Below are 26629 nucleotides of genomic sequence, written 5' to 3' on the forward strand. Positions count from 1 at the left end.
CCACTGCATTCCACTGTCATCTTTGTTATAAATCAAGTGACCATAAATTTGGGAGTTTATTCCTTCCTGGTCTCTCTAGTCTGTTATATTGATCTTTTTGTCTATCCTTGTGCCAATACTATACTATCTTAATTATTCTAGCTTTATAATAAGTCTTTATCTGATATTATAAGTTCTCCAACTATATTTCTTAAGATTATCTTGGGTATTCTTAGCCCTTGGCTTTTTCTTATATATTTTAGAATCAGATTTTCAATTTTCACTAAAAAAGTTTTAGTAGTTTCATTGGGATTGAGTTGACTATATAGATTAGTTTGGAAAGAATTGGTATTATTATAATATTGAGTCTTCTGATCCACAAACATGTTATATCCCTCCTTTTATTTGGATCTTCTTTTCTTTCTTTCAATGATGTTTTATGATTTTTGGTGTAGAAAGCTTGTGTATCTTTCATTAGATTTATTCTTAGGTATTTGATGTCTTTTGCTATTTTAAGTGGTATCTTTTAAATTTTTAATTTTCTGTTTGTTTTGATACATAGAAATACAATTGATTTTTCTAGTGTGACTTTGTATTCAATGATCTTTCAAAAAAATCCTTTAATAATTTTAATGGTTCATCTGTGGATTATTTTGGGTATATAATAGTTCGTACCTAACATCAACTAAAAAAATAATAATAGTTGTATTTCTTCCCTCCCGACTTATACTTTTTTTTTTTTTTTTTTTTTTTTTGAGACAGAGTCTGTGTCTCTTGCCTGGGCTAGAGTGCTGTGGCGTCAGCCTAGCTCACAGCAACCTCAAACTCCTGGGCTCAAGCAATCCTCCTGCCTCAGCCTCCCAAGTAGCTGGGACTACAGGCATGGGCAACCATCCCCTGCTAATTTTTTCTATTTTTAGTTTTTCGGCTAATTTCTTTCTGTTTTTAGTAGAGACAGGATCTCGCTCTTGCTGAGGCTGGTCTCAAACTCCTGAGCTCAAGCAATCCTCCTGCCTTGGCCTCCCAGAGTGCTAGGATTACAGGCATGAGCCACCGTGCCGGGCCCCAACTCATACTTTTAATTAGTTGCTTTGTTACTGGCTAGAACATCCAATGTAATGCTGAATAAAGGTGTTAATAATTAAGTATCCTTGTCTCAATCTCAGGAAGAAAACTTTAATATTTCATCTTTACAAGTATGATGTTTGCTCTAGGTTTTGTGTGGCTACCCTTTATCAGATAAGGAAGTTTTCTTTTATTCCTGGTATCCTAAGAGTTTTTGTTATGAATTAGTGTTGATTTTTATCAAATGCTTTTTACTTCATCAATTGATATAATAATAAAATTTTCTCCTTTTTATGTTATGTGGTAGATTACTTTGATTTGACTTTCAATTTTTAAACCAACAGAATATTTGGAGTAAACTTAATTTCATCATAATATACTTTTCTTCTTACATCATTTTAGGATTTTTGCAGCTATTTTCATCAGAGAGATGGACCTATAATTTTCCTTTTCTGTGCTGCTGTAGTCAGATTTTAGTATCAAGTTTATGCTGACCTCATAAAGGAAGTTGAGAAGAATTCCTTTTTCTGTTCTCTGGCAGAGTTTGTGTAAGATTGGTGCTATTTCTTCCTTAACATTTGGAAGCATTCACCAATGAAGCCATCTGATTCTAGGAATGTTTTTTTTTTTTTTTTTTTTTTCTTTTTTGAGACAGAGTCTCGCTTTGTTGCCTGGGCTAGATTGAGTGCCGTGGCGTCAGCCTAGCTCACAGCAACCTCAGACTCCTGGGCTCAAGCGATCCTCCTGCCTCAGCCTCCCGAGTAGCTGGGACTACAGGCATGCACCACCATGCCCGGCTAATTTTTTGTATATATATATATTTTAGTTGGCCAGATAATTTCTTTCTATTTTTAGTAGAGACGGGGTCTCACTCTTGCTCAGGCTGGCCTCGAACTCCTGACCTTGAGCGATCCACCCGCCTCGGCCTCCCAGAGTGCTGGGATTACAGGCGTGAGCCACCGCGCCCGGCCATAGGAATGTTTTTGTGGACGGGTTCTTTACTTATGGATTCAATGTCTTTATTAGCTAAGGGACTGTAAAGATTTTCTAGTTCTTGTTTCAGTTTTGGTAAGTCGTTTTTTTCTAGGAAATGTACATCTCATCTAAATTTTCAAATTTATTGACATAAAGTTGGGTATCTTTTTAGTATCTGTAAGACCTATAGTAGTGTCCCCTTTTGCATTCCTGACATTGGTAAGTTGTGCCTTTTTTTTTTTTTAGCAGTCTTGCTCGGGAGATATTAATTGTATTAATCTTTTCTTTTTTAATTTTTATTTTTCATTGTAAATTCACAGTTTATAATTATATACATTTATGGGGTACAAAGTGCTGTTATTAACTTTTGGTTTTATTGTTTTTGCCTGTTAAATATTTTTTAGTTTAATCATGCCAGCTCATATCTCTCTTATTTTCTTTATACTTTCATTGAGCTGGGCTTTTTTAAATTTCTTGAAATGGATACTCATTGATGTTCATTATGTCTTACAACCTAACCTTAGAATTTTAGTGACTTGCCTAAGGGGGCACATAGCTAATTGGACAGAACTAGAAGTGGAATCCAGGAGTCTTCTCCCACACCCATGCTTTTTGCTCTTCATCATGACGACTTCCTTTGTATAGAAAGTGTAGAATAAAAGTTAATAGTCAATATGTATTGAGCACTTAGTATGTTCCAGGCACTATTCTTTTTACATATCTTTTAAGCATCTGAATTGCATGCACCTAAACTGATCAGAACAAAAAAAATTTTTTGTAGTTCTGTTTTTAAATGTCTTCTTTTTCTCTGTGTGCTTTCTTCTCAGTATAAGAACTAGAAACTGTTGTTAAATGTAACTTGAGCTCAGTAAATTATTTGATAAACTTTAAAAAAAAAAAAAAAGAACTAGAAACTGGAAAATGTCAATGGAACTCTTTCTCCCTCCTTTTCTTAGATCCTTCACCATCCTCCTTAAAAGAGACTTTCCTCCATTGGGTCCCCCCTCCCTTTTTAAAAAATTAATGTACCCCTCTATGATAGAGAGGGTGTTATTAGGGAAACTTTTGCAAGAATTGCATTATAAGGGACCTTGCTTTAATGATACAAATGAGCATTCCCTTTCTCTTCTGCTCAGAGCATCTGCTTCACCAGCTGGAGAACCAAAACTGAGTCAGATCCCAGTTTTATGATAGATGCAAGTCACGCGGATAGCTAATAATTATGACAAGGATTATTCAGCTTTTAATTTTGTTGTATTTTTGACTTTTCAAACCATTTCCATGTTTTCCCATTTAATACTAACAACTTATTGAACAAGAAGAAACATTTAGGAATTCTTATTTTACTTATGAGGAAACTATACCACAAAAAAAATTATACAACTTACTAGGGTCACACAACCAGGTAGTTCATCCATTCTCCGAGTAGTGATTGCAGTGATTCTTGCCAGGAGAGTATATCTTTGTCATCTTTGGAGCTTTGAACAAAACATATGCCCCAAGCCTCAGTCTTGGATAGTTCATCTAACTAAGATGGACCTGAGAACCATTCGGGTTTTTTTGTTTTTCACAATCCACAGATGATTCCTATGGTCCCTCTGATAATGGAACCACCGTATTGCACCTGTACCATACTAGCAGAAATTGTGCTAGTAAGTAACAGCTAGAAGTTAAGTTTCCCTTTACTCGGTCTGATGGTTTTGAATTTTATTCTTTAATGCTCTAGTATATAACTAAGTTTCTGTTGTCAGCCAAGAGCAATATAATACTGAAGTTAATATGAGTATCACCACCAACATTTTTCTGTGTCTAGACCTTCAGAAGTGGGAGAAACTGCCAGGTGCGGTGTGGTTCATGCCTATAATCCCACCACTTTGGGAGGCTGAAGTGGGTGGATGGCTTGAGGCCAGGAGTTTAAGACCAACCTGGGCAACATAGTGAGACCTCCTCTACAAAAACTAAAAAGGAAAGTAGCCCAGTGTGGTAGCATGCACCTGTAGTCCCAGCTACTCAGGAGGCTGAGGCAGGAGGAGAAAGATCATTTGAGCCCAGGAGTTTGAGGTCGCAGTGAGCTATGATGATGCTACTATACTCTAGCCCAGGCAACAGGGCAAAACCCTGTCTCAAGGGAAAACAAAAAAAGAAGGAAATGGGAGATACTGAATTTTTAAAGTTAAGTGTTCTCTATATATGCACAAAAATCTTGTAATAGCTAACAAATGAATTAATAAAACTGAAGAGCCAAAAATCTTAAAAAGTATTCACTACCTCAACACTGAATATACTAAATGCATTGACTTATATACTTTAAATGAGTGAATTGTATAGTATGTGAATTATATCTCAATAAAGCTGTTTGAAAAAATACATGATCACTACCATGATAGTCTATTGTGACCCACAGTTTGCAGTTTCCTTATTGAAAAAATGAAAGAAATTTGACTCTCTAGGGCTCCCAAATAATATCTTTCATTTGAATTTCATATCAGTGTGTGCATCATTTTTCTTTTCTTTTCTTTTCTTTTTTTTTTTTTTTTGAGACAGTCTCGCTCTGTCACCCGGGCTAGAGTGCCATGGTGTCAGGCTAGCTCACAGCAACCTCAAACTCCTGGGCTTAAGCAATCCTCCTGCCTCAGCCTCCTGAGTACCTGGAACTACAGGCGTACAACACCATGCCCAGCTAATTTTTTCTGTTTAGAGACGGGGTTTCACTCTTGCTCAGGCTGGTCTCAAACTCCTGGGCTCAAGCGATCCTCCCACCTTCACCTCCCAGAGTGCTAGGATTACAGGCGTGAGCCACTGAGCCCAGGCCAATGTGTCCATAATTAATTTTTGCCCAGTATACTCTTAACATAATGTTAACCCATAACAAAAGAAATATAAGGACTTAGATATGACATTAAAAGTTATTAATATTTATATTTTATGAAATATTTTTATATCCATTGAGTATCCCTTCCCCAACTATCCTATAGAGTTAGTATCTTCCACATTTTAGAAATGATGAAACTAAGTCAGGCGCAGTGGCTCACGCCTGTAATCCTAACACTCTGGGAGGCTGAGGCAGGAGGATCGCTTGAGGTCAGGAGTTCAAGACCAGCCTGAGCAAGAGCGAGGCCCCGTCTCTACTAAAAACAGAAAGAAATTAGCTGAAAAACTAAAAATATAGAAAAAATTAGCCAGGCATGGTGGCACATGGCCTGTAGTCCCAGCTACTTGGGAGGCTGAGGCAGGAGGATTGCTCGAGCCCAGGAGTTTGAGGTTGCTATGAGCTAGGGTGACACCACGGCACTCTAGCCTGGGCAACAGAGCGAGACTCTGTCTCTAAAAAACAAAAAGAAATGATGAAACTAAAGTTTGTAAGATTAAGCTCCGTGCCCTAGGTCACACTACGGTGGGTGGCTAACGTGAGCTTGGGCCAAAGACTCGTTATTTGGCTTTTGTCTCTATTCCACACTGCCTTTCACAATCAGGGCTTTTCATTGTAATGTTATTATTTTTCCAATCTCTGAACTCTGTTTCTGCCTCTGTTTCTAGCAGTCAGTTTCCATACTTATCCGTACTTTTCCACGTACAGTACAGATTGCCAAGGCTAGGAATGCTAAATACATAAATCATTTGGCTCTGCAATATTAGTATTGGATTAAAACCAAAGACAAGTGGCAAAATAACACATGGTGAAAGCATGGGCTATGTTTCTGTGATGCCAGGCAGAGTTGAATTAATTCTTTGAGAGGAGGTGTGAATACACATGTATAATGATACTGTAACACAACTGTGAGCAAAATATTTTGTCATATTCCCCCTGTGTTGTTAGGTTTGGTCTGCCATCTGCCATTCTTGGATTGATTGCTTAGAGCACCCATAAGTAGTAGGGACTTGCATGAGGCCACAAATTTTTCATTGAAAAATAAAGTAGATTCTTGTGTTTCTGCTGTTTTTCCTATGCACTCCACAGTGAATTTTTTTATCTATTCAGATTTATGGAATTCCTTTGTTTTACCTAATCTTTACAGCTTATAAATCTAAATTTTTCAGGATAAATTGTTAAGTATAGTCAGTTGAAAAAAGCAGGAAAGTATTAATAAAAATTAAGATTTCCATGCAAAATGATTAAAATGTAAAAGTCTTAGTACAAGAAAGAATAATGATCTGCTATCAGAAATATTAAATCATGTGGAAAAACACCTTCATTCCTAGACACTGTCAGATAAGTGAGGTCTTACTACAAAGCATATAGACATTTTCTTAATCCCTGGAAGAATGAAGATAAAAACCATAAAAAGAGTATGAGTAATTATTTTGAAGTAAACTGTCTAAAACTTAGAAGCCAAATAGTCCAAACCAAAATAATCTATACAGCTTTTTCTGTAAATCAAGGTTTCTCAACCTAAGCAACCTTGGTCACTATGCACTAGATGTCAGTACCTCCTTTCTCTCCCCTCCCAGTTGTATAACAACCAAAAATTTCTCCAGACATTGCCAAATGTTCCCTGGGGGCAAAATCACTCCCAGTTGAGAACCACTGTTCTGAATATATTAGGGAATAGGAGCGAATTAGTAAGATTCTGGGAAAGAGTAGGACAGAATTCAAAAGGTGTTTTTGTTTTGTTTTTAGGACTGAAGGCCAAAGATTTTGAATTCAAATTATTTTAATCAAATGATTTATTAAAAGGGAAAGTATCTGGTTCAAAGATTTGCCCTTATAAGCATCAAAAAATAGTCCATGTCTTATGAGAAGAGCCATTTGTCAGGTTGTTTTGTAATCATTCCAAAGAGGCTTCAGAGAAGAAATCAGACTTAATTCTTTTTTCCCAGAATATATTTTTAGGTTCCTGAAATCACCTAAAAATAAACAGATCTTTATTGCAAAAAGTCTTTATGGAAGAAACCAGACTGAATTAACCCTTTTTTTTCCTCCACAGACAACATTGCAAGTTCTTGAAACTAACATATTACAAGATTAACAAGTTTTGAATTTCTTTTCTTATTTTGATCTTGTCTACCCTGAATTTAGCATTTATGGAACATGATTGTTAACACATTTTAGGGCACATTTAGCTTTCTCATTGCCATCAGTTAAGTGGCAGAGCACTAATGTTTTATATTTTACCTTCTGTATGATAGCCCACTAGACATTGTAATATTCGTATGTGTCCTGGATTCAGTTATTTTGCCTGGTGACTTTAAAGTAGTGTGGTGGCTCTTGCCTTCACTTGTTTCTTTTTCCGTTTCTCACACAGCAGCAGCTGTTGATTCGGCAGACCGAAGTCCTCGGCCCACCTCTGCACCAGCCATTGCTCAGAGTCAGGTCACAGAAGGTGGCGTCCCAGGAGCACCTGTCAAAAAAACAGTGGCCCCCACAGCACAGAAGGAAACAGTGAAGGCTGAAGTGAAAAAGGAAGAGGAGCCACCTGAGCAAGCTGAGCCAGAGCCCACAGAAGCATGGAAGGTATGTCCTAAGTCCAAATATCTGGCCACCTCACTTTCTGATTTAGAGGTTTTAACCCCTTGACCAGGAAGGTTTTCAAAGCAATTGATTATTCTTGTAGAATCCTAACAAAGTTATTCCTCATTATATCTGAATGTAGGCATATCCCATGATCCTGTAAAATATTTCCATAGAATTATATCACTAAGACTATAAGCTATCCCAGAAGTTTTCAGGTGACCCGCACCTTGACCCAACTTAATGTTTTTAAAAATGGGTTTATAAAACACACTAGCATGGTTGATTGTCTGCTTTTTAAAATAATTTTCACTCATCCAGAAGGAATCTCCACATTGCTTTTTAAGAGTAAGCTCTGCTATTGTGATTAAAATATAATTTGATTTTATAAGGTGGATTGTGCACATTTCCAAAGAATAGGTGCTGTAGAAAGCACATCTATGTGGTTGTTCAGGTCTTAAGTAGCTTTATCAAAAGGGGAAGATCCGTTATGTGGGAGAGGTTATACTGCTGAGTTGCTTATGGTTCTGAGTTGATTATATCCACAGTCACTTCACGGTGTTGAAAAATCACCAATTTAAGTAGCAGATTTCCTAGGAGTAACAGTAACTGGACTGCTCTTTCATGTGTTGATGAGCTTTTTAAACACATCTAGGCAGTGATGGAATTGAGATACTAGTTCAGATTTATTGTAAATACAGGTCTTACTGTGGCCAACAGGAATTATGAAAAGCAGTCTTCATAAGAGGAGTTACATTTTTATATGTCTTACATGGTTTTAAGTTTAAACCATGTTTAAAACCATGTAAGACCTTAATACGTGCTCTCACCTTGGTAGATGGATTAATCCTGTTCTTTTGGAGCCAGATCAATATCTAGTTATCTGTAGACCAGTGAGCAGTCTAACTCTGTTTTAACTGTTTAAAAAAAAAAACCTGTTAAATATGGCATACAGTTTTACTGCCCTTTTGAGACAACTGAGTCCAGAGAGAAAAACAGATTGAGTGAATGGTGGGTGTTATCATTTCTGTGCCTAGCCAAATGTTTATGACATTTGCCATCAGGTTCAGTGTCAACAATGCCTTAATGTTAGACTACCTTCTCGGTTTTTAATGTTAGAATATTTCACCTGGAACTTTTGACTAGCCCTTCATTTGTTAACACTAACTGGAAAGTGTTGGACTACTGGAGTTGTCAGGGGAATCTTCATGAGTGGCTTAGATTCCTCTGGCTTTCTACTAACTTACTTGTTCTCCTTTTGCCTATAAGACAGACACAAATATATTCAAGAATAAGTTCCCTTTGTTTTGGGGACCTCAGCAGAGTGAAGCGATCACTACCTGGTATAAGCTTTCCATCTAAGTGCCAATAGGGGGTCTTCTTTCCAATTAATTCTATCTAAATACATATATTCATGTATCTCAAAATAAGACTAAAAGCCACCTCTGATAACCTATTACTGTAATGTTAGTGGCAGAATTAAGAGTTACTCAGCAGATTTTATTTGTAGCAATTAGAAAATAATTATGGCATTTACCTGAAGCCATATTTATTATATAAAGCAACAATAGTAATAAAGTAGCCTCGTAACTGTAAATTTCATTATCTAACGCTAGTTTGCCAGATAGAGAAGCTTTCTGTCATCCTGGGTCATTTGACAAGGTCTGTTCTGCAGGTGTAGAGGTAGTACCTCTCCCCCATGTATGTCTTTATCTCATTTAATGTTCTGTTTAGGGGCATACATAGAACTGCTGTTACTACTGGGCCTCATTTCTTAAATGGAAGTAAAGGTTCTCAATTTCCTGCTGTTGGATTGCTAAGGATCCAAAGCAAAAAGAAGTCATTACTCATTTAAGCAAGGAATTTAAGCCTTATAAAATAATTTAAAACTACCATTTGTTAAGTATACACAGTTTCAGGAAGACAGCATCTCCATTTTATCAATAAGAAAATTTAAGCTCAGAGAGGTGAGATAACTTGTTAATGGCCACACAGCAAGTGTGCTGGGACTCAGAGTAGAAATGACCCAAATTGTTAATTATCCCTGGTAGTTAAAAGTGCTGTAGCTGTGCTTATGATTGACAGTGTCACAAAGTTTGGTGTTTTCTTATTTTTTTTAGATTCATTCCTAAAGAAAATAGCACAGTGACATTATACTCCAAAGTAATGCTGCTTAGTGTGATTGAAAAGAATGTCAAAACCACAGATTGATGAGATTCTATAAAGAACTTAATAATACAAAGTGATTGATTTAACCCTTAATAAAAACAATCAGTTTTCTAATTTGAAATATACAGTGCTTTAGGCATTGCTCCCTCTTACGCTTCCTTTTAATAGCGTGTCTTTTTTAAAATAATTACTCCATTTTGTGTATATAAAATGACATTACTAAAGGCATTCTAAAGCTAGGCAGGAGGCCTTAGCTGTTCTCTTTCCCCTATTAAGGATGAATCTTGCTCTTCTATGAAACACATGGGCTCCAATTCCCTAGAGAGGAGATTACAGCGTTGAATGTTGCAGCTGAGTCCTGTGTGTGCTTATTTATAAATCAGCCCTGGAAGTAATTGCATGTGTCAGTTATAATTTGGATTGAGTTTATTTTGATGTTTTGTTGTGTAATAAACTGAAGGGTGACACTGCCTTCTTAAATATATTGATCTTTTGTATTTACCAGTTTGGTGTCATATGTGGTTTATTACATGTGTGTTTTGACTGTAAAGATTTTCTTTTTATTTCTAACTATCATGTATGTCATATATTGATATCTTCATTCACAAATTTTTTAAAAATGTTATTTAAAATATTTCCAGATCATCAAAAAAAAAAAAGGCAAAATAAAAATTCGGCTATAGCATTAATACACTTACATTATTTTTTGTGAGTACTTTTTTATAAATAAGTATAAAAATGTTTTCTTTGTCAATAGAATAATTACCTTAATTTTCTTTTTTGATAATTTGGATATTTATATTACCTCTTCAGCCTTGAAAATGTGATGGTAAACTAACAGATTGCTTTGGAAGTAATATCCTTCCCTGTAACACCCTCCATAAGACTGCATCATTATGATTACATATCAACTTAAAGATGCAGCTTATTTGAAAACAACACTATTCATAGAAGCCTACTAACCTAAAATGTTTTTACCACTTTATTTCTTAAATGTAGGTGGAAAAAACCCACATCGAGGTCACAGTACCCACCTCAAATGGTGACCAAACACAGGTTTGTGCCAACAAGCCACTTGTTCCTTTTTCCCTCCATCCCCTTAGTTTTTTTTCTCCCTTACTCCTTTCTCCTTAAAAAAATTATAGAATGAAGGTTCAAACAAACTTCAATGAGCCAATATTTTATCATTTTTCTTTCTTTTTTTAATTATGGCAAAACAGAAGCTTGCAGAAAAAACTGAAGATCTGATAAGAATGAGGAAGGTTAGCCATTTCTCACTTGCATAAAACTACATTGCCATTTTACCCATGCTAACTTATAATGCATTAAAAAGACAGTGATCCATTCTTTTCATTGATTTCTTTTAATCAGAAGTCACTTTCAAATAACATATATACACGCACACACACACACACACACACACATATATATACACCAAAGAAATTGTAATCCTATACTACATATTGAAAGGTTTCATTAAAATAAACATTCTACTAGGAAAATATCTTTTTAAGCAAAATCAGTGAAAGTCAAATCTATCTTTTATATTTAAACTTTATAAGAACCATTTCACAATGGTATCATATTCTTAAAATCATTGACAACATTTTATACACATTTATCATAAAAACCATAGCAGCAACTCCCAGTACTGCTAATATTAATAACTATGGGTTTGACTGCTGTGTGCCTCATTCTTTTCAACTATAGAGTGGGATGAATCAGTTCTTACTGAACATATTTATTGGCTGATCATGTATAAAATGCCCTTAGATCTTACTTATAAAAGGGATTAGATATTAGATATCTAATCTACAGTATTACTAAGTATAAAATACACCTGAAAAGCTAAATGATGTTTTTAAAGCATTTCTTCATTCCATGGCACATGGAACTTCAAAGCTTTTTAAAGTCATATATTTTAAGGTAACCCTCAAACAGTTCCATTTCAAAAATGAACATAAAACAGCTTGTTACATAAGAAGTCAAACCCAGCCTGAACAAGAACGAGACCCCGTCTCTACTAAAAATAGAAAGAAATTATCTGGCCAACTAAAATATATGTAGAAAAAATTAGCTGGACATGGTGGCACATGCCTGTAGTCCCAGCCACTCGGGAGGCTGAGGCGGTAGGATTGCTTAAGCCCAGGAGTTTGAGGTTGCTGTGAGCTAGGCTGACGCCACGGCACTCACTCTAGCCTGGGCAACAAAGCGAGACTCTGTCTCAAAAAAAAAAAAAAAAAGAAGTCAGTGAAGCCAGGAACACTGTCTATTTAAATAACATTATCACATTCTTTCATCATTCATGAACAAGGTCATCGTTTTCTAGTGGTAATCATGTTCTGTGTGTCCTTGTGGTTCTCTGACCATTTCATGTTGGCATATGCTGTGCTGCAGACATTTAATTTTAAATATTTTTTGGTTTGCCAATTTTTAGTTTTTTCCCGCAAGAACAACATTTTAATTTTTTATGCTTTTCTGTTTTTCCCCCTTTCATTTTCACAGAAAAAGAGAGAAAGACTAGATGGTGAAAACATTTATATCAGACATAGCAATTTAATGTTGGAGGTTTGTATGAACTTGAAGCTTATTTCAGTTGGTTGCCTGGAACCTTCTGCATTCTTTGCTGATCCCCTTTTCTTCATTCTGTGCTGCATTTGGTTTTGCATGCCATTGCATGAGAGAATTTTAGGTTTAAAATGCTTTTGCATGTTGGTAAACATGAAGGTACGCAATCATTTCTCCTTCTGATTCTTTTTAGTTTCCATCTCTCATACTTACCTGAAAAAATATATGATTGGGACTACCTCTACCTCATGGTTCCATTGTTTTACCCACTTTCAGAAAGTTCTACATCATTACTAAGAGTCCCTTGAATTTTCTAAGGGTATAAACTTCTATATGCCTCAGGATGCAAATTTGCACTATTCTTTCATTTTCTGAATTTAGAACATACCAAAAAGTAGGAAAAATGATCACAATTCTGAATGGACTTAAAATATTAGAGATAAAAAAAATGACTGAAGAATGTTCAGAGGGAAAAAGGTAACATACAAGAAGGAAAGAGGGGAAGCCTAGCATTTAATGAGTAGTTACTATAAGATATTTAATCATAAAAACAGGCCTGTGAGTATGGGATTATTATTTTAAAGATGGGAAAATTGAAGATTAGAGAAATTAAGTAATTTCCAGAAGGCCACAGAGCTGGTAAATTGGTAAAGCTAGGATTTGAGTTAGGATCTATATAACTCTATGAACTGTATTGTTTTCCATTCAGAAATAGCAATATTCTGTCTGCTATAGGAATTGTAAGGTTACTTTCCTATTATATGCAACATTGGTCAGATTTTTACCAGACCTATATTACTATACTTCATCTAGTTTTGGGCTCCACATTGGAAAGGGAAATATAAAACTAATTAGAAGATTTAGGGAACTCTGTGAGGAAAAATTAAGGAAACTAGAATTATTCTATATGGAAAAAACTGACGCTAAGTTAGTTTACATATCAGAAAAACTCTGATACTATATAGAGGTTGATGACCAGATTATCTTACAGCTCCACTCCAAAAGAAATCTGTATAAACTCTTACATCAGGAATTTAACTTAAATATATAGGAAATATAAATATATAAGAAAATGATAAACATGATTCTTGCCTTTGGGAAGCTTACAGTGTGGGGAATTGGGGAGGAGAAAAACAACAAATGAGTAAACAAATAGCAATAAAATGATTACAAGTTATTATATAAGCTATGTAGGAAACAAACAGATTGCTGTGCTGACAAAGGAAATCTAAGTGAGATGAACAGGGAAGGTGTTTCTGAAGAAATAACATTTTAACATTAGCTGAGACCTGAAAGATGACCATATATTAAATATGGTAAATATTATTAAACCGGAAATTTGGAGAAACTTTAAAAGATAGATCTCTGGTTTAATATATGGCCTCCAATAATTACTTATCCTTGTCTCATTCTTTGCCAATACCTATATTTTGAGTACCTTCTATGTATAAAGTACTTTGATAAAAGTAATAAAAATTATGACCAGCCTTCATTAAACATGTACTACATGGCAGGCATAATATCAAGTGCTTTAACATGAAGTTTTCCAAGGCTAGACCCTCAGATATTTCAAGCTTGACAACTAGACCTCATTGTTTTATCCCATATCTGAATCTCGACCTGAATGGTTCAGTCTTCAGAGATTAGGAAGGATCATAAATGTCGGTTGATCTCCTTTACTCAGCAAAACAACATTATCCAATTCTAAACATGTTTTTTTACTCACTAGTCCATCTTCAGTGCCTTCTCTTAACTGGAACCTGCAGTACCAATCATATATTTGTCATTTGCTCCATGAGGTGTGTTATGGCTTCTGAGACTCACAGAGTTCCTGTGTGTGATGCATTTTCCCCCCAGCATTTCATTGATAGCCATGAGAGGGGATTTCTAAATAAGTGTGTGTTTGAAAATTAAAACTACTAACTGCCTTTTGAGAATATTTTATATTTAACGAACTGTTTAGTTTGATTGCTGCTGAAATTATACAATGATAGTCATCAAAAAGTATCTAACCTGAACACAGCCAAAGTAATTTGACCATCATTCTTTAGTTATTGTAAAAAGTTTTTTTTTCTCCCCTAAGGAAGTTCTCTCAAATTATCTGTCACTCTAGCAGGTTTTTTTTTTTTTTTTTTAGCATCCCTCTTCCCCCCTTCTCCTACCCCGCCCCCACTAATACTTTGTTCTGGCACAAATAAGGTCGAGTTCATTTTTAGATCTACCGCCTCCTCCTCCATCTCCCAGAGAGAACCTGTAGCAAGTGTCTATGACAAATTCTATTTGGAACAGGTCCCTTTGAGATCTTAATTTTACTCTGTGCCCCCACAGGTTTCCAACAAAGCCAGTAAGAAGGATGGAGAAAGCTCCCTCAGAAGCTCCTGGTTTTATTGAAATATTTATTTTCTTAGGTTCTAAGCCAATCAAAAGCTGGGCAAGAAGTAACAAATCGCCAGTCTCTTATATTAAGAAGCTAACTCAGAGAGTTATGATTTTACGATAGCATCTCTTGCTCGTTATTGTTTTGCTCCATTTACACTTTTAAGCCTTCCAAATGTGTTAAGTTGTTCTTGGCCCAAACAGATTTAATTTCCAGTCAGGAGCTGGGTCACAGGGCCTTACATGCCTGGTAGGTTTCAGTTTTTGAGTAGGTTTGTTCATGCTTTTCTTTAGCTAGTAAACAGGCTTTTCTTGCTTTCAGCTAGAACAAAGTGCAAACTGTTGTTTCCCCATGGTGAAACCCATATTCATAAAATATACTTAGATTTCATCCCAGTAAGCAAAAGATACTCTTACGGTGGGGGAGCTACAGGATTGCCCTTTTTGGGTTAGTTTTCTCTTTGACTGATCTCAGTGTAAATATCCATGGTTCAGTCTTGCAAAAATAAAATGAATAGACTAGTAAATAAATTTTCTGAATGAATACCTCTAGAATCAAAATTGTTGTCATGTGTCTCACTGATTCTTTTTCCTATGCTATTTTACCTTTGAATTGCTTTTGAAAAAGCTTTATTTAGTTGAAATATATATTGCTCTCACAAAAAAACTTTTAAACAAATTTTAATTTAAATAAATTCTGATTTTTTCCCCCCAAATACGGCTGTTTCCCACAGAGCCAAAAAGGAAAGACTAATCCCAAAATTCACCCAGCATATTAGGAGATATATTTAGCATTATGCTTTTCTTGGATACAGAGCTGCCTTGACATGTAATAAACACAGAATTTTTGCAGTCATCAAGTGATGGACTCCCACATGTTTTAATCTCAAGGATAGATCTTTTGAGTTATTTTGAAGTGTTGGACAAAGAACATTTGATTTTTTGTCTTCAAGTTATATTTACCAGACTATTTTTGGTCAAGTCTCCTTTTTGAAAGTTGTTAAATACCTGCTTTTACATAAACCTGAATATTATTTCTAGCTCATACTTTATTAACCTTAGTTTTGATCATTTCCCCCTGGAATATCCCCTTTAAGAGCTCATCCCTACCTCTGGTTGCCCAGTATTCAAATCTGCTGGAACACTTGAATTATTTTAAATTGTCAATAAGATATATAACGTATTTGAACTCTTGTTAACTCCTAATCCATTGAAGGTTAGTGGAAGAAGTTCCTATTTCAAATTGTACTAAGGGATGAAGTGAAGCTGTTAGATGCTGGAAAGCATAAAGCTTTTAGTTTGAGTAAATAGTGTTGACCAAAAAAAAGCCATTATATTACGTACTCCTGAGTGATTTTTCAGAGGTGATAACAACCTCCTCTTGATGCTTTAGCAATTTCAGTAATGAATTTTAATATTAAAAAGGGGCTATTTCTGTTTATCAAAAAGCAAAAACAGCCACCTAGTACTAGAGAAGCAAAACTATCTCTAGGTAGAAATAAGAGGGCTACTATATGTTTGTATCTCACCAAGACAAGACAGCCAATAGTGGAAGTTGAATCTTTCATATTGTCCTTCATTTAGCAGTTTCTTTATTGCTATCTCCATCCTGCTGAACTGAGCCTAAATCAGTTCCTATCAAGCTGAGGCTAATTGAGTTGTGGGGTTACCTTCTTGGACTAAGGAGTGAGAAATCTGGTGCTGCATCATAATGAGAAGGAGAATTATAAAATTAAGGGGTGAGCTCTTTAGGGGTTATGTAACTGTTGAGAACTGTGGGGTTGTGATGCTTCACTGCTTCCAAGAAAAGCACTTTATTAAAAAAAAAAAAAGCAAATATGCCATGTGTATATTTACAATTAGAATGCAGTTGATGGATTTGTAACATATATCCTGGATGTGGTGTGTTTTCTACCAGTGCCCAGTCTCTGATGGGTTGCCCTTGGTGTGTTTTTGTCCTGATTATTTAACGTTTTGCTTCTTTGTCCTTTCAACTGTAGGATTTAGATAAGAGTCAAGAAGAGATCAAAAAGCATCATGCCAGCATCAGTGAGCTGAAAAAGAACTTCATGGAATCTGTACCAGAACCACGGCCTAGTGAATGGGATAAACGTTTATCCACTCACTCGCCCTTCCGAACTCTTAACATCAACGGGCAAATCCCCACAGGAGAAGGAGTGAGTATTTTGTCTGACATGACCAATTGTGAGAAGGAATGGAATAAATGTTTTTGTATATTAGTATTCCGTACTTGAGAGAAAGCTTAGAGCTCAGATTTGGCTTTGATGCCTGACAAACTCGTTTTAGCTTTAAGGTATTCATAATCAAGCAGTTATTTTTTAAGTCATGTAGGCTACCCAGTCCTATTATGGGAGCCATTTAGAGTTACCAGTAGATGATTAAGGCTCTGAGAACTGTCTCTGCAGCTACATGCTTTGGCTAACATGTGTTTATAAATTGACCATAAGCCAGTAGAGCTTTGTTTATATTCAAACTATGTCTTCAAGGACCAGAAAGTTCACTAAATTTAGTAGGTCACAATTGGAAGGGATTACCATTTTTTAAAACTTTTTTTGAACATTTACATAACTTAGAAGTTTCTGGAATAGTTGCTCACAATTATATATTAAACCAAGGAGGCTCCTAAGCCAGAGAATACAGAACACCAAGTATTAATGATTGGATTTTGAGTTTAGAAAAACTACTGATATTTCATTTTATCTTTATGTATAACATCAAACTTTTTTTTTTTTTTTTTTTTTTGAGACAGAGTCTCACTTTGTTGCCCAAGCTATAGTGCCATGGCATCAGCCTAGCTCACAGCAACCTCAAACTCCTGGGCTCAAGTGATTCTCCTGCCTCAGCCTCCTGAGTAGCTGGGACTATAGGCATGCGCCACCATGCCCGGCTAATTTTTTCTGTATATATTTTTAGTTGTCCATATAATTTCTTTCTAATTTAATAGAGACGAGGTCTCACTCTTGCTCAGGCTGGTCTCAAACTCCTGAGCTCAAACGATCCACCTGCTTCGGCCTCCCAGAGTGCTAGGATTACAGGCGTGAGCCACCGCACCCAACCAACATCAAACTTTTAATACACTGTTTTGGAAGATAGTCACAATTAGGGAAGGACAGATGTATCTTTCAGGGGCTGTTCTTTTGCTATTATTGTTATCATTACCTGTTTTAGAAATCCTTCCTATAAATAAATCTGTTTAATGAAAATGAAATTGAAAGTTACCTTGAGCATATGTCCAAAAAGTCTTTATCTTTAGCCAGTACAGATTAAATATTTATATAAATTTTTGCAATGACTCAATGAGTGATTGTAATGATTTAGAAGTCACGAGCTTGTTTTTCCCCCCAAACAATAGCAATTCTAATTAAGAAAGGTAAGGTGATGTCTTAATTAAAAAAACTGGATTTTTTTTTTAATTTTCAGAATTCATGGTAAACTATCCAAATAATTGTTTAGTTTCTGGAACTGGAGAAGGTGATAAAAGTTGGTTCACAACGGGTACTTTTTGTATTTTCCAAAATGTGATTAAAATTGGCTAACAGTTTTCCAGAGTTGAATCAGTTTCACAAGTTCAGGCTGGAGAATACCTGAATGATGAGCAGCTAAATAGAGTTATCAGGGATGATAGGTACGCTGTTGCTCCTACTTACTGTCCTCCAAGCCTCCATTTTCTGATACAAATAGACATTAGTTTTGTTTTCTAAATCCAAAGCATGTACTCTGAACTGAGACAATAATCCCACTTTCTGGGGTTATTTCATTGTCAGTCAGGTATTTCATTTTGATGTGTCTCTAATGATAAGGGTCATAAAGGGTCTAGTAGTACTAGTTGTGAATTGATTTGATTGAGAGGGTCTGGCTAATCAAAGCCTAAGGGAATGATTCTGAACAAGTAATTTATCTTATTGGGCCTCAGTTTATAGAGTAGATGATCTTTAAGGTCTTTACTAACTCCAAAATTCTATAAGTCTATGACTCGATGAGAAAATGCCTTGTTGCTATCTCACCTGGTTAACCCTATCTGCAAACCATAACTGTATATTTTCTAGTTTTCTTTTTAACTCTATGCAAGTGACAAAAGATGCTCAGCTACTTTGAAAAAGTTACTTGATACTCTTTTGGATGAGGTTGGGTAAATTTGCATCGGTCTCCATTTCCAGAAAATATCTTATGTCTTTTAATAGAAATCCTTCAGAAATCATCTCAAAGCCAGTTTTAGGAATGGTGATGTCAATCGCTGTACTTTAAAGAAATGATTTTTTATAAACTCAACTAGATCCATGGGGAATACTTGAACAATTTTAGCTCTATGCTATTATCCCTCTAAAGGAATGGTGGAATAAATAAGAACTGTACTGTGAGTGACCTTTTATATTGGGATGATTCCACTTTCTGGCATATCTTACTTTTTCTTTAATAATTAGGATACTATTTCTGTTCTCTGAGGATACCTCTTCCACCTTTGATGGCATTGTTGTTGCATTGCAAGGCAACTGAATTTTATATAATTTGTGTATGACCAGGTGAAGAAAACCTCTGTCCTTCCCTCGGAAAGAAAGGTTGGTGGGCCAGAGGTAAAGCTGCTGTTATGATTTGTGCTTCTCAGTCAGAATTTGCTCTTGTCATGGCACCAAGCAGATAATCCCACCAGAACTGAACAACAGCTGCTAAATAATTTTTTTTCCTTTGGCTATACTAGTAAATTCACATCCACAGCCTTTTGGCCTAACTCATAACACTTTCACTACTGCAGCTTTTGCAGCTTTCAATTTGCTTATTTCGGCGCATGGCTGGTTGAAAAGCTGCATGAAGATGTAAATATGTATTCAGAGAGAAAATGAATTTAATTATGCCCTATTCTTTTTATGTTGTCTTTCTTCTCCCCTTTTATTTTCTTTTAAAAATCATTATAATTTTGCATCCTTTCTTTTTCTTTTTTCTTTTTTGCTGACCAGTCCCCTAGCTACTTTCTCCCTGATACATATCACTTAGGGGTGTGCAAAGAACCAGTGTTGAACTTCCAAACTGATCAGAGAAGGCTAGCTCAACTAAGAGAACTTAGAGCCAAGTTTTTCCTTTCATAGATAACATCTATCTTGACTATGGATAGCGCAGTACAGAAATTGTAGAGAAAAACTTCTCAATTGGACGATTGGGGGAAAAAAACTTTCCTTGAAAGTGTCAGATGTATTTGCTTAATGTATAAACCTTCATGATAGTTGCTATTATTATTTTTAATCATGATTCGGGGATAGAATTTGCAATTGTTGAGATCTTATGGGTTCTTTTCTTTCTTTTTTTTTTTTTTTGGTAGACCTTAGAGGCACATTATAAACTTTTATACTTTTGTTTTTCTTTTGCAATCTTTGACATGTATAAGGTTAAGATTTTTATTTCCTTAAGCAAAAGCTAATTACCATACTGAATGAACTGTTGCAGTTTTTAAAGTGTATATGAAGAGATATGAGGATTACCTTTATATTCTGCCATTGTATTTGTAATAAAAATAACTTTTTCTGATGGCAAGAAGAATGCTTCATTATTGGCATTGCCAAATTGACGATTGGCAGTACCAAAGCAATAAAAATGACCCCAAATTCATATGTGAATATCCTCAAAGGAGGCATAAATAATGTAACTAAGGAAAGCCAGTGATTCCTTGAACTTTCAGGAGTTCTAATGTTCATTCATTCAAAAAATTATCTATTGATCACCCTGCTGTATTATAGAAACTCTGCCAGGATAAATTGTGAAAATAAAGTAAAACTAAAATAAAGAGTGTCCAAAAGATCTTTCCAAATCCTTTGCACATCCCCAAGTATCATTTTTGAGCATTTTCCATCTGTCATTTTGTTCATCTTATTCTGTCTTTCTTGATCTTCTACCGTGAAAGCAGACACAGGAACGTGCTCTGTTAGTACAGGATGAAGAGAAAATTAAAAGGCAAGAGAGATCTACTGAAAGAGCCTTGCCCCAGCAAGAAAATGAAGAAATTCTTCCCAAGGTTTCTATTCCAATCCCTGAGGATCACAAGTCTCTCAAAAAATGCCACCTCTACTTTAGTACTTTTCCATCTCCTCGTATTCCTTTCATGATGTCTTTTCTCGTGGTCCTTGTATTGGCTATTTGGTGGTTCATCTTTCTGTGATTGGAAAACAGGGTGCTTGTCTGAAATGTCAAGACTGTCCTTGGCTTCAACTGTGTTATCTCTTGTATGATGCCTTCTGATCTTGATAGTTCACTGTCCTAGGGAAGCTTTTTGTGATCATTTTTCTGTCAATAAAATGTTACTCTTTGTAGAGTATGTATTGTGGGGTACAAAGGAGTAGCAATGGATTGCTCAAGCCAGCTTTTCTGCATTGACGTTTAAACAAATCAGATTTAAGCATATGGCAGGTTGGGACTTTTCCCAAAAGCTTTAACTCTTTTATCCTGCATGTTCTGATTGTTAACTGTTGCTATGCCACCCTATCCAATTTCTCACACAAACCAGGATACTCTCTAGAAACATTTGATGGAATATTTTCCTAATCTTCTATAGTCATTTGTGTGGGGTGGGCTCTGTAGATTAAGAAAAAGTTCAACTTGCTAACCTTTCAAAAGCCTTAAAATGATAACGTTTTAGTCTACAAATCCATAACCACTCCTTTTCTTAGGATATCAAACCAGTATATACAAAGGCCTTTTCTGGAAAAGGGCTTTTGACTTCTGTGGCCTTTTCATTAACTATTTCTGAGTGTGCAAGGACTGATGACTTTATCCTGCCTAATGTATAGAAGAGATCTTCCAAGGTTAAATGCCATCTTTTCATAAATAGAATGTCAATATGGTTTAAGGAAAATGGTGCTGGTGCCCCTTTGCCTCCAGCCAGGGCTGAATTTCCCAGACTGCTCTACCTATCTTTAAACGTCCTGGAATATAGATTTATTCAAGACCTGTACAAAAACAAATACTTCTCTGAATTAAAATACTGTGTTACTTCTTTATGGCTTAAGTAATTATATTGCTAGAAGCAATATTTAGCCATTATGGTAAGCTTAAAATGTATATTGATATACTTTGTTTTCTTGATATACTTCAGACCTGTTTGTTCTTACACTTACGTTGAAATCAATTGTTTTTAATCAATGGCCTTGTAAGCTAAAGTTCTCTTGTGACAAGTTATGTGTCCTGTTTGCATGTTGATTTATAAGACTTCCCTGAAGTAAATATGAGTACGCTGTCTCTTCAGAACATAACTTGGATGCCTAACCTGTCGTTTTTTTTACCTCAATATTAATGAAACTTTGCATGTAGCTTGCTTTTTATGGCACTTGAATGTACCAGTATGGATGATTTGGTTAATGTCTCAAATATTTGTTTTGAAATCTGGGTTTTATAGGGTTATCAAACTGAGATTACTGAATTTTGTTTTACTTTTCAATGCTTTTCAGCTGATGAAACTTCTAAACAAGACTTTTTGTTTGTGAGAAGAAATCCTCTTAGAGCAAAAAAAAAGAGAACAGTAAAGCCAAGAATCTTTTGTCCTTCAACAGCCACCAGTATTGTTCTATTGTCTCTGGAGACGTATAGAAATAATTTTCTGGTTTTTTCTGAAAACTGCTACTCTGTCGTTAAAGGCTTTCCCCACAAATGGGAAAAGAAGCAAGGGCTGGGTTAAATTTAAAAATCTGGTGTGCATATATATCTTTCATGTCATAGGCTATGTCTATTCATAACAAATATTTTATGCTATAATCATATTTATTGATTCACTCAGAATATGAAAAGAGAGACCTGAAATCAACCTGAAATATTGCAGAGCTATGCTCTAACTCAGAAAGCGATCATCATAAGTACCCCCCTTTATCTGTGATAAGAACTTTCCTAATGAAATAGCAAATGCTTGAGTATCAACTATTCATTTATTTAAAAAAAATGAAATTATAGATTATCTGATTAGATTATTTCAAATCTTTTTTAAGGGATTAAAAAGGAAATAATCTTAGAATTTTATTGATGCTTTTGCAACTATTTGAGATATTTCCTGAATTTCCAGTTTTCATCCTTGTACATAGCTTTTTATTAATTATTATTGTAAATTTCACCCTGAATTTTGTTTCTCTTTGTATTGGAGTTATTCCAAGTCCATTAAAAGTTAGTAAGCCAGTATACTTTTCAGTTTTCTGAAGTGCAGCAAGAGTCCTCAGAGATCCTTACAGATGGTGAAAGGAGAGGCCATTTCTTAGAATGGTTGAGAGGAGAATGGCCAAGCCTTCTACTGGACAAAGCTGACCGATGCAGGCTCAAAAGATAACCATCACAGTTATCAGGGGAAATATATTGGACATTCCAGCTTTGTATAACCTAAAGTTAATGCTGCCAATGTTTGTAATATAAAGCTGTAAATAGTTTTGGTTTCTTTCCCCCACTTCATTCCATTCTCAGTGCCAGAGGCAGCTCCAAATACCTATTGGCTTTACTCTGCTTCAGCTTCTTAATGGCAATTAATAAGTACAAAATAATTTAGACTAAAGGTATCAGCACAGACCAGTATAAAGTCTTGGATTTTTGCCTTGGTTTTGCCATTATTCATTTCTAAGGTGACTCTGAGAAGTTCACTTAACTATTTGGTGCCCAGATTTCCACCTAGTATGGTGGAGACAAACCTACCTCATGAGAATGAATCTGTAGCATATTCAGGAACCAGAGGCTCTGGTTGTTGATCTTTCGGGGGCTAGGAAGATGGAAATTTAAAAACAAACACACATTAACTGCTTGGAAATTTTTACTTGAAAGTAAGCAGTTAAATATCTGTGTTTATTTCCATCTACTCCTTATTGATATTTGACCAAGCATTTAAAACTACTAAAGTTAAACATGTCTTTCCAAATTCATCATACTCTTAATAAATTCATCTGGCTGGGCATGGTGGCTCATACCTATAATCCTAGCACTCTGGGAGGCTGAGGCTGGAGGATTGTTTGAACTCAGGAGTTTGAGAGTAGCCTGAGCAAGAGTGAGACCCCATCTCTACTAAAAATAAAAAAAATTAGCTGGGTGTGGTGGTATGTACCTGTAGTTCCAGCTACTCGGGAGGCTGAGGCAGGAGGATTGCTTGAGCCCAGGAGTTTGAGGTTGTTGTGAGCTAGGCTGACACCATGGCAGGGAGACTCTGTCTTCCAAATAAATAATAAAATAATCATCTTATTCAAATGGTATGCTGAGAGTGAATCATACTGGAAAGTAAACTAAGTAGCTATATTTTGGACCTATCTTTTAGCCATTTTCCTATATGCTAATAATACCACTTGGAATATGAAGGAATTCAATTTGCATGGGTCAATTTTACTACTTGTTTACGTCTTTGGTAAATGTTTTGAGAGGACAAGTTATTGACTCTGTTGATTAAGATTAGACTGGAGGTTATCTGAGGAGTAGATTTCCACTTATCTTCCTAAAACCTAGTATATTCTTTCTGCTAAATATTATTACAAATTTTACGCTGAAATTTCTTTGGATATAAGCCAATTCACTTTCTTCTACTTTCCTAAGTCACTTCTATAATACCTCCTATAGATAAGCGTATAGGACATATGAGGCATTACAGGGTTATTTATATTTTAGAAGGTATTATTGTTCAAAATTTATACTTGTATTTTACCCAGTGGTCATATATTTACAAAAGGAAAACAGGTCAAACAGGTTCTCATTGTTGCTTTTTTTGTTTGTTTTTTGTTTCCAAGGGTTTGGAGTATAGTAATGTTATAGAACTACTCTATAGAGTTTCCCTCCTTTATATTCCTCTTCATAGACGTTATAAAATTCCATACTTCTTTACAGCATTCTCTACAGCTTTGAGAAGACTGTTGTTGCTTTTTTTTTTTTTTTTTTTTAAGAGACAAAGTCATGTTCTTCCACCCAGGCTAGAGTACTATGGCGTGATCATAGCTCACCACAGCCCCAAACTCCTGGCCTTGAACGATCCTTCCACAGTGCTGGGATAACAGGCATGAGCCAGCATGCCTGGCTGATATTATTTTTATTAAACATAGACATTTCACTTTTTTTCATTGCATTCAAATTACCCCTGTTGTTTGTAATTTTGTTGCTAGAAACTGAGACAACTACTTATTCTCTGTTTTGCGTGGCATGTGGGATTGCTGTGTTTGCCTCCTTTGCACTATAGTGGATGGTATCAATAGGCTGCTCTCATTTCTGCTGTTGTTACCCCTCACGTCTTAGGATCTCCTTTTTATTACAGCAAAATGTGACACAAAAAGAAACACATTGGTGCAGGCCTAGGAAAGAGCACCTGAAATGGTTAACAAGATATGGTGTTAGAGTTAGGGTATCATATAAAGTTAGGCTAGAAGAGGAAGATGGGTGACTATGATCAACAATTATAAATTCATGGGGATTTTATTTGGTAAACAAAACTCCTTTCATGCTAGAACTTGAAAGATAAAAAGAAGATCTATGCCCACAGATCAGAAGTATAGTCTAAGAGCTAAATAATTTAGTAATAGCCTAACTAAATATATACATGACATTGTTGAGGAAACATGTTTAGGAATACATTTTTAATCTTTTGTGATTGATATCCTAGAGGGCAGCAGTATCCTCCCCTTTATCATAGTCAGAATCCTGTTTTTGGTTAATAATGAAATAAATCTGGCACTTCAAAGATTAAAAGATAGGGGAAGGCACAGAGTCTCAACTTTTTTTTTTTTTTTTTTTTTTTTTTTTTTGAGACAGGGTCTCACTCCGTTACCCATTCTGGATGGCAGTGTCATCATCATAGCTCACTGCAACCTCCCACTCCTGGGCTCAAGCAATCCTCCTGCCTCAGCCTCCTGAGTAGCTGGGACTACAGGCGTGTACCACCACGCCTGGCTAATTTTTGTATTTTTTTTGTAAAGATGAGGTCTCTCTTGTTGCCCAGGCTGGTCTCAAACTTCTGTCCTCAAGCCGTCTTCCTACCTTGGCCTCCCAAAGTGCTGGGATTACACATGTGAACCACCACATAGGCCCCAACTATCTTTTCTGGTCCCCACATCAATAAAGGCAAGTCAGCCTCTCATTTTCGTCTCTACTATTTCTTTGAAGAAAAATCTTCATATATTTAGGATCCTATCTGAGCAAAACATAGAGAAAAAGATTTAAGGGGAAAACATGGTTACTGCTATCTATTCATTTATTCATCGCCCACCAGCAAGGCACTCTGCAGTGCATTGCAGGGATGCAGAGGCAGCATTACCAGAATTTTAGGATTGGATAGGATTCTAATCCGACTCCTCACTCCTCCAATGCCTGACTCTTCTCTATAGTATCATTTAGAGATTTAGAGACCAGTCTTACAGCCTGTGCTTAAATAGCTCCCAAGATAACACATTACATCTTTGGACAGCTCTGGGTTTGTATATAAATCATTCTTATATTAAGTCAAAATCTATTTCCCTGTAGCTTTCACTTATTGATCCTGAATAAAGGCGTTTTAAAGAGTTTTCTATCTTCTTTTACATTATAATTCTTCACACACTTAAAAGGTAACTTTCATGTTGGAATTAGTCACAGTTCTTGCCCTCACATAACTTACCATCTGATATCGAGATCTATTCCTGTCTTTCTTCTAGCATGTCCTACTTTTTTCCTTTTTTTTTTTTTTAAGGCCTCTTCTTCTTTTGATTCCTGTCTTTTTCTAGCTATTCTTGTTTTATCCAGCTTTCTCTTTCTGGCTCTGTTGCCCATCAGTTGCTTCCCTACCATTGTTTCAGCTTTATATCTTTACTCACTGACTTTCTCTCTCTAGAAGATTTTGAAGTTTATGATATTCCCAGGTTCTTCATGGATAACATATGCATTTGTAATTTTTTTTTTTTTTTTAGATAAGAGTAGGAGTGCCATCGTTTTGTAGCTTTGGAAGTTTTGTGTAACCTAAAATCTGTTGACAAGATAGTATTACTACTGTATTTTGAGGAAGCACGTATTAGAGCCTACATAGTAAGTTTGCTTACCTTCTCTGACAGTCTGACCTTTACATACTGAGTG

At 35.7% G+C, this 26629-nt stretch overlaps 1 protein-coding gene across 20 annotated transcripts in view; it reads left to right on the forward strand.

The window, feature by feature from the left end:
• The window catches only part of EPB41 (erythrocyte membrane protein band 4.1), a 193597-nt gene that overhangs the window by 135473 nt on the left and 31495 nt on the right, over nucleotides 1–26629 (forward strand). For 5 of the 20 annotated variants that reach the window (XM_069479669.1, XM_069479666.1, XM_069479654.1 and 2 more), the window contains 4 exons: nucleotides 7263–7471; nucleotides 10637–10693; nucleotides 12143–12205; nucleotides 16582–16758. In XM_069479669.1, the coding sequence (XP_069335770.1) occupies nucleotides 7263–7471; nucleotides 10637–10693; nucleotides 12143–12205; nucleotides 16582–16758 (506 nt within the window). Of the gene's footprint in view, nucleotides 1–7262; nucleotides 7472–10636; nucleotides 10694–10857; nucleotides 10900–12142; nucleotides 12206–16581; nucleotides 16759–19122; nucleotides 19174–19554; nucleotides 19684–20495; nucleotides 20748–26629 lie in introns of those variants that run through there. The other 15 variants (XM_069479657.1, XM_069479665.1, XM_069479656.1 and 12 more) reach the window with 12 other exon arrangements.

Source organism: Eulemur rufifrons, chromosome 8, assembly GCF_041146395.1.
Source record: "Eulemur rufifrons isolate Redbay chromosome 8, OSU_ERuf_1, whole genome shotgun sequence".
NCBI lineage: Eukaryota > Metazoa > Chordata > Mammalia > Primates > Lemuridae > Eulemur > Eulemur rufifrons.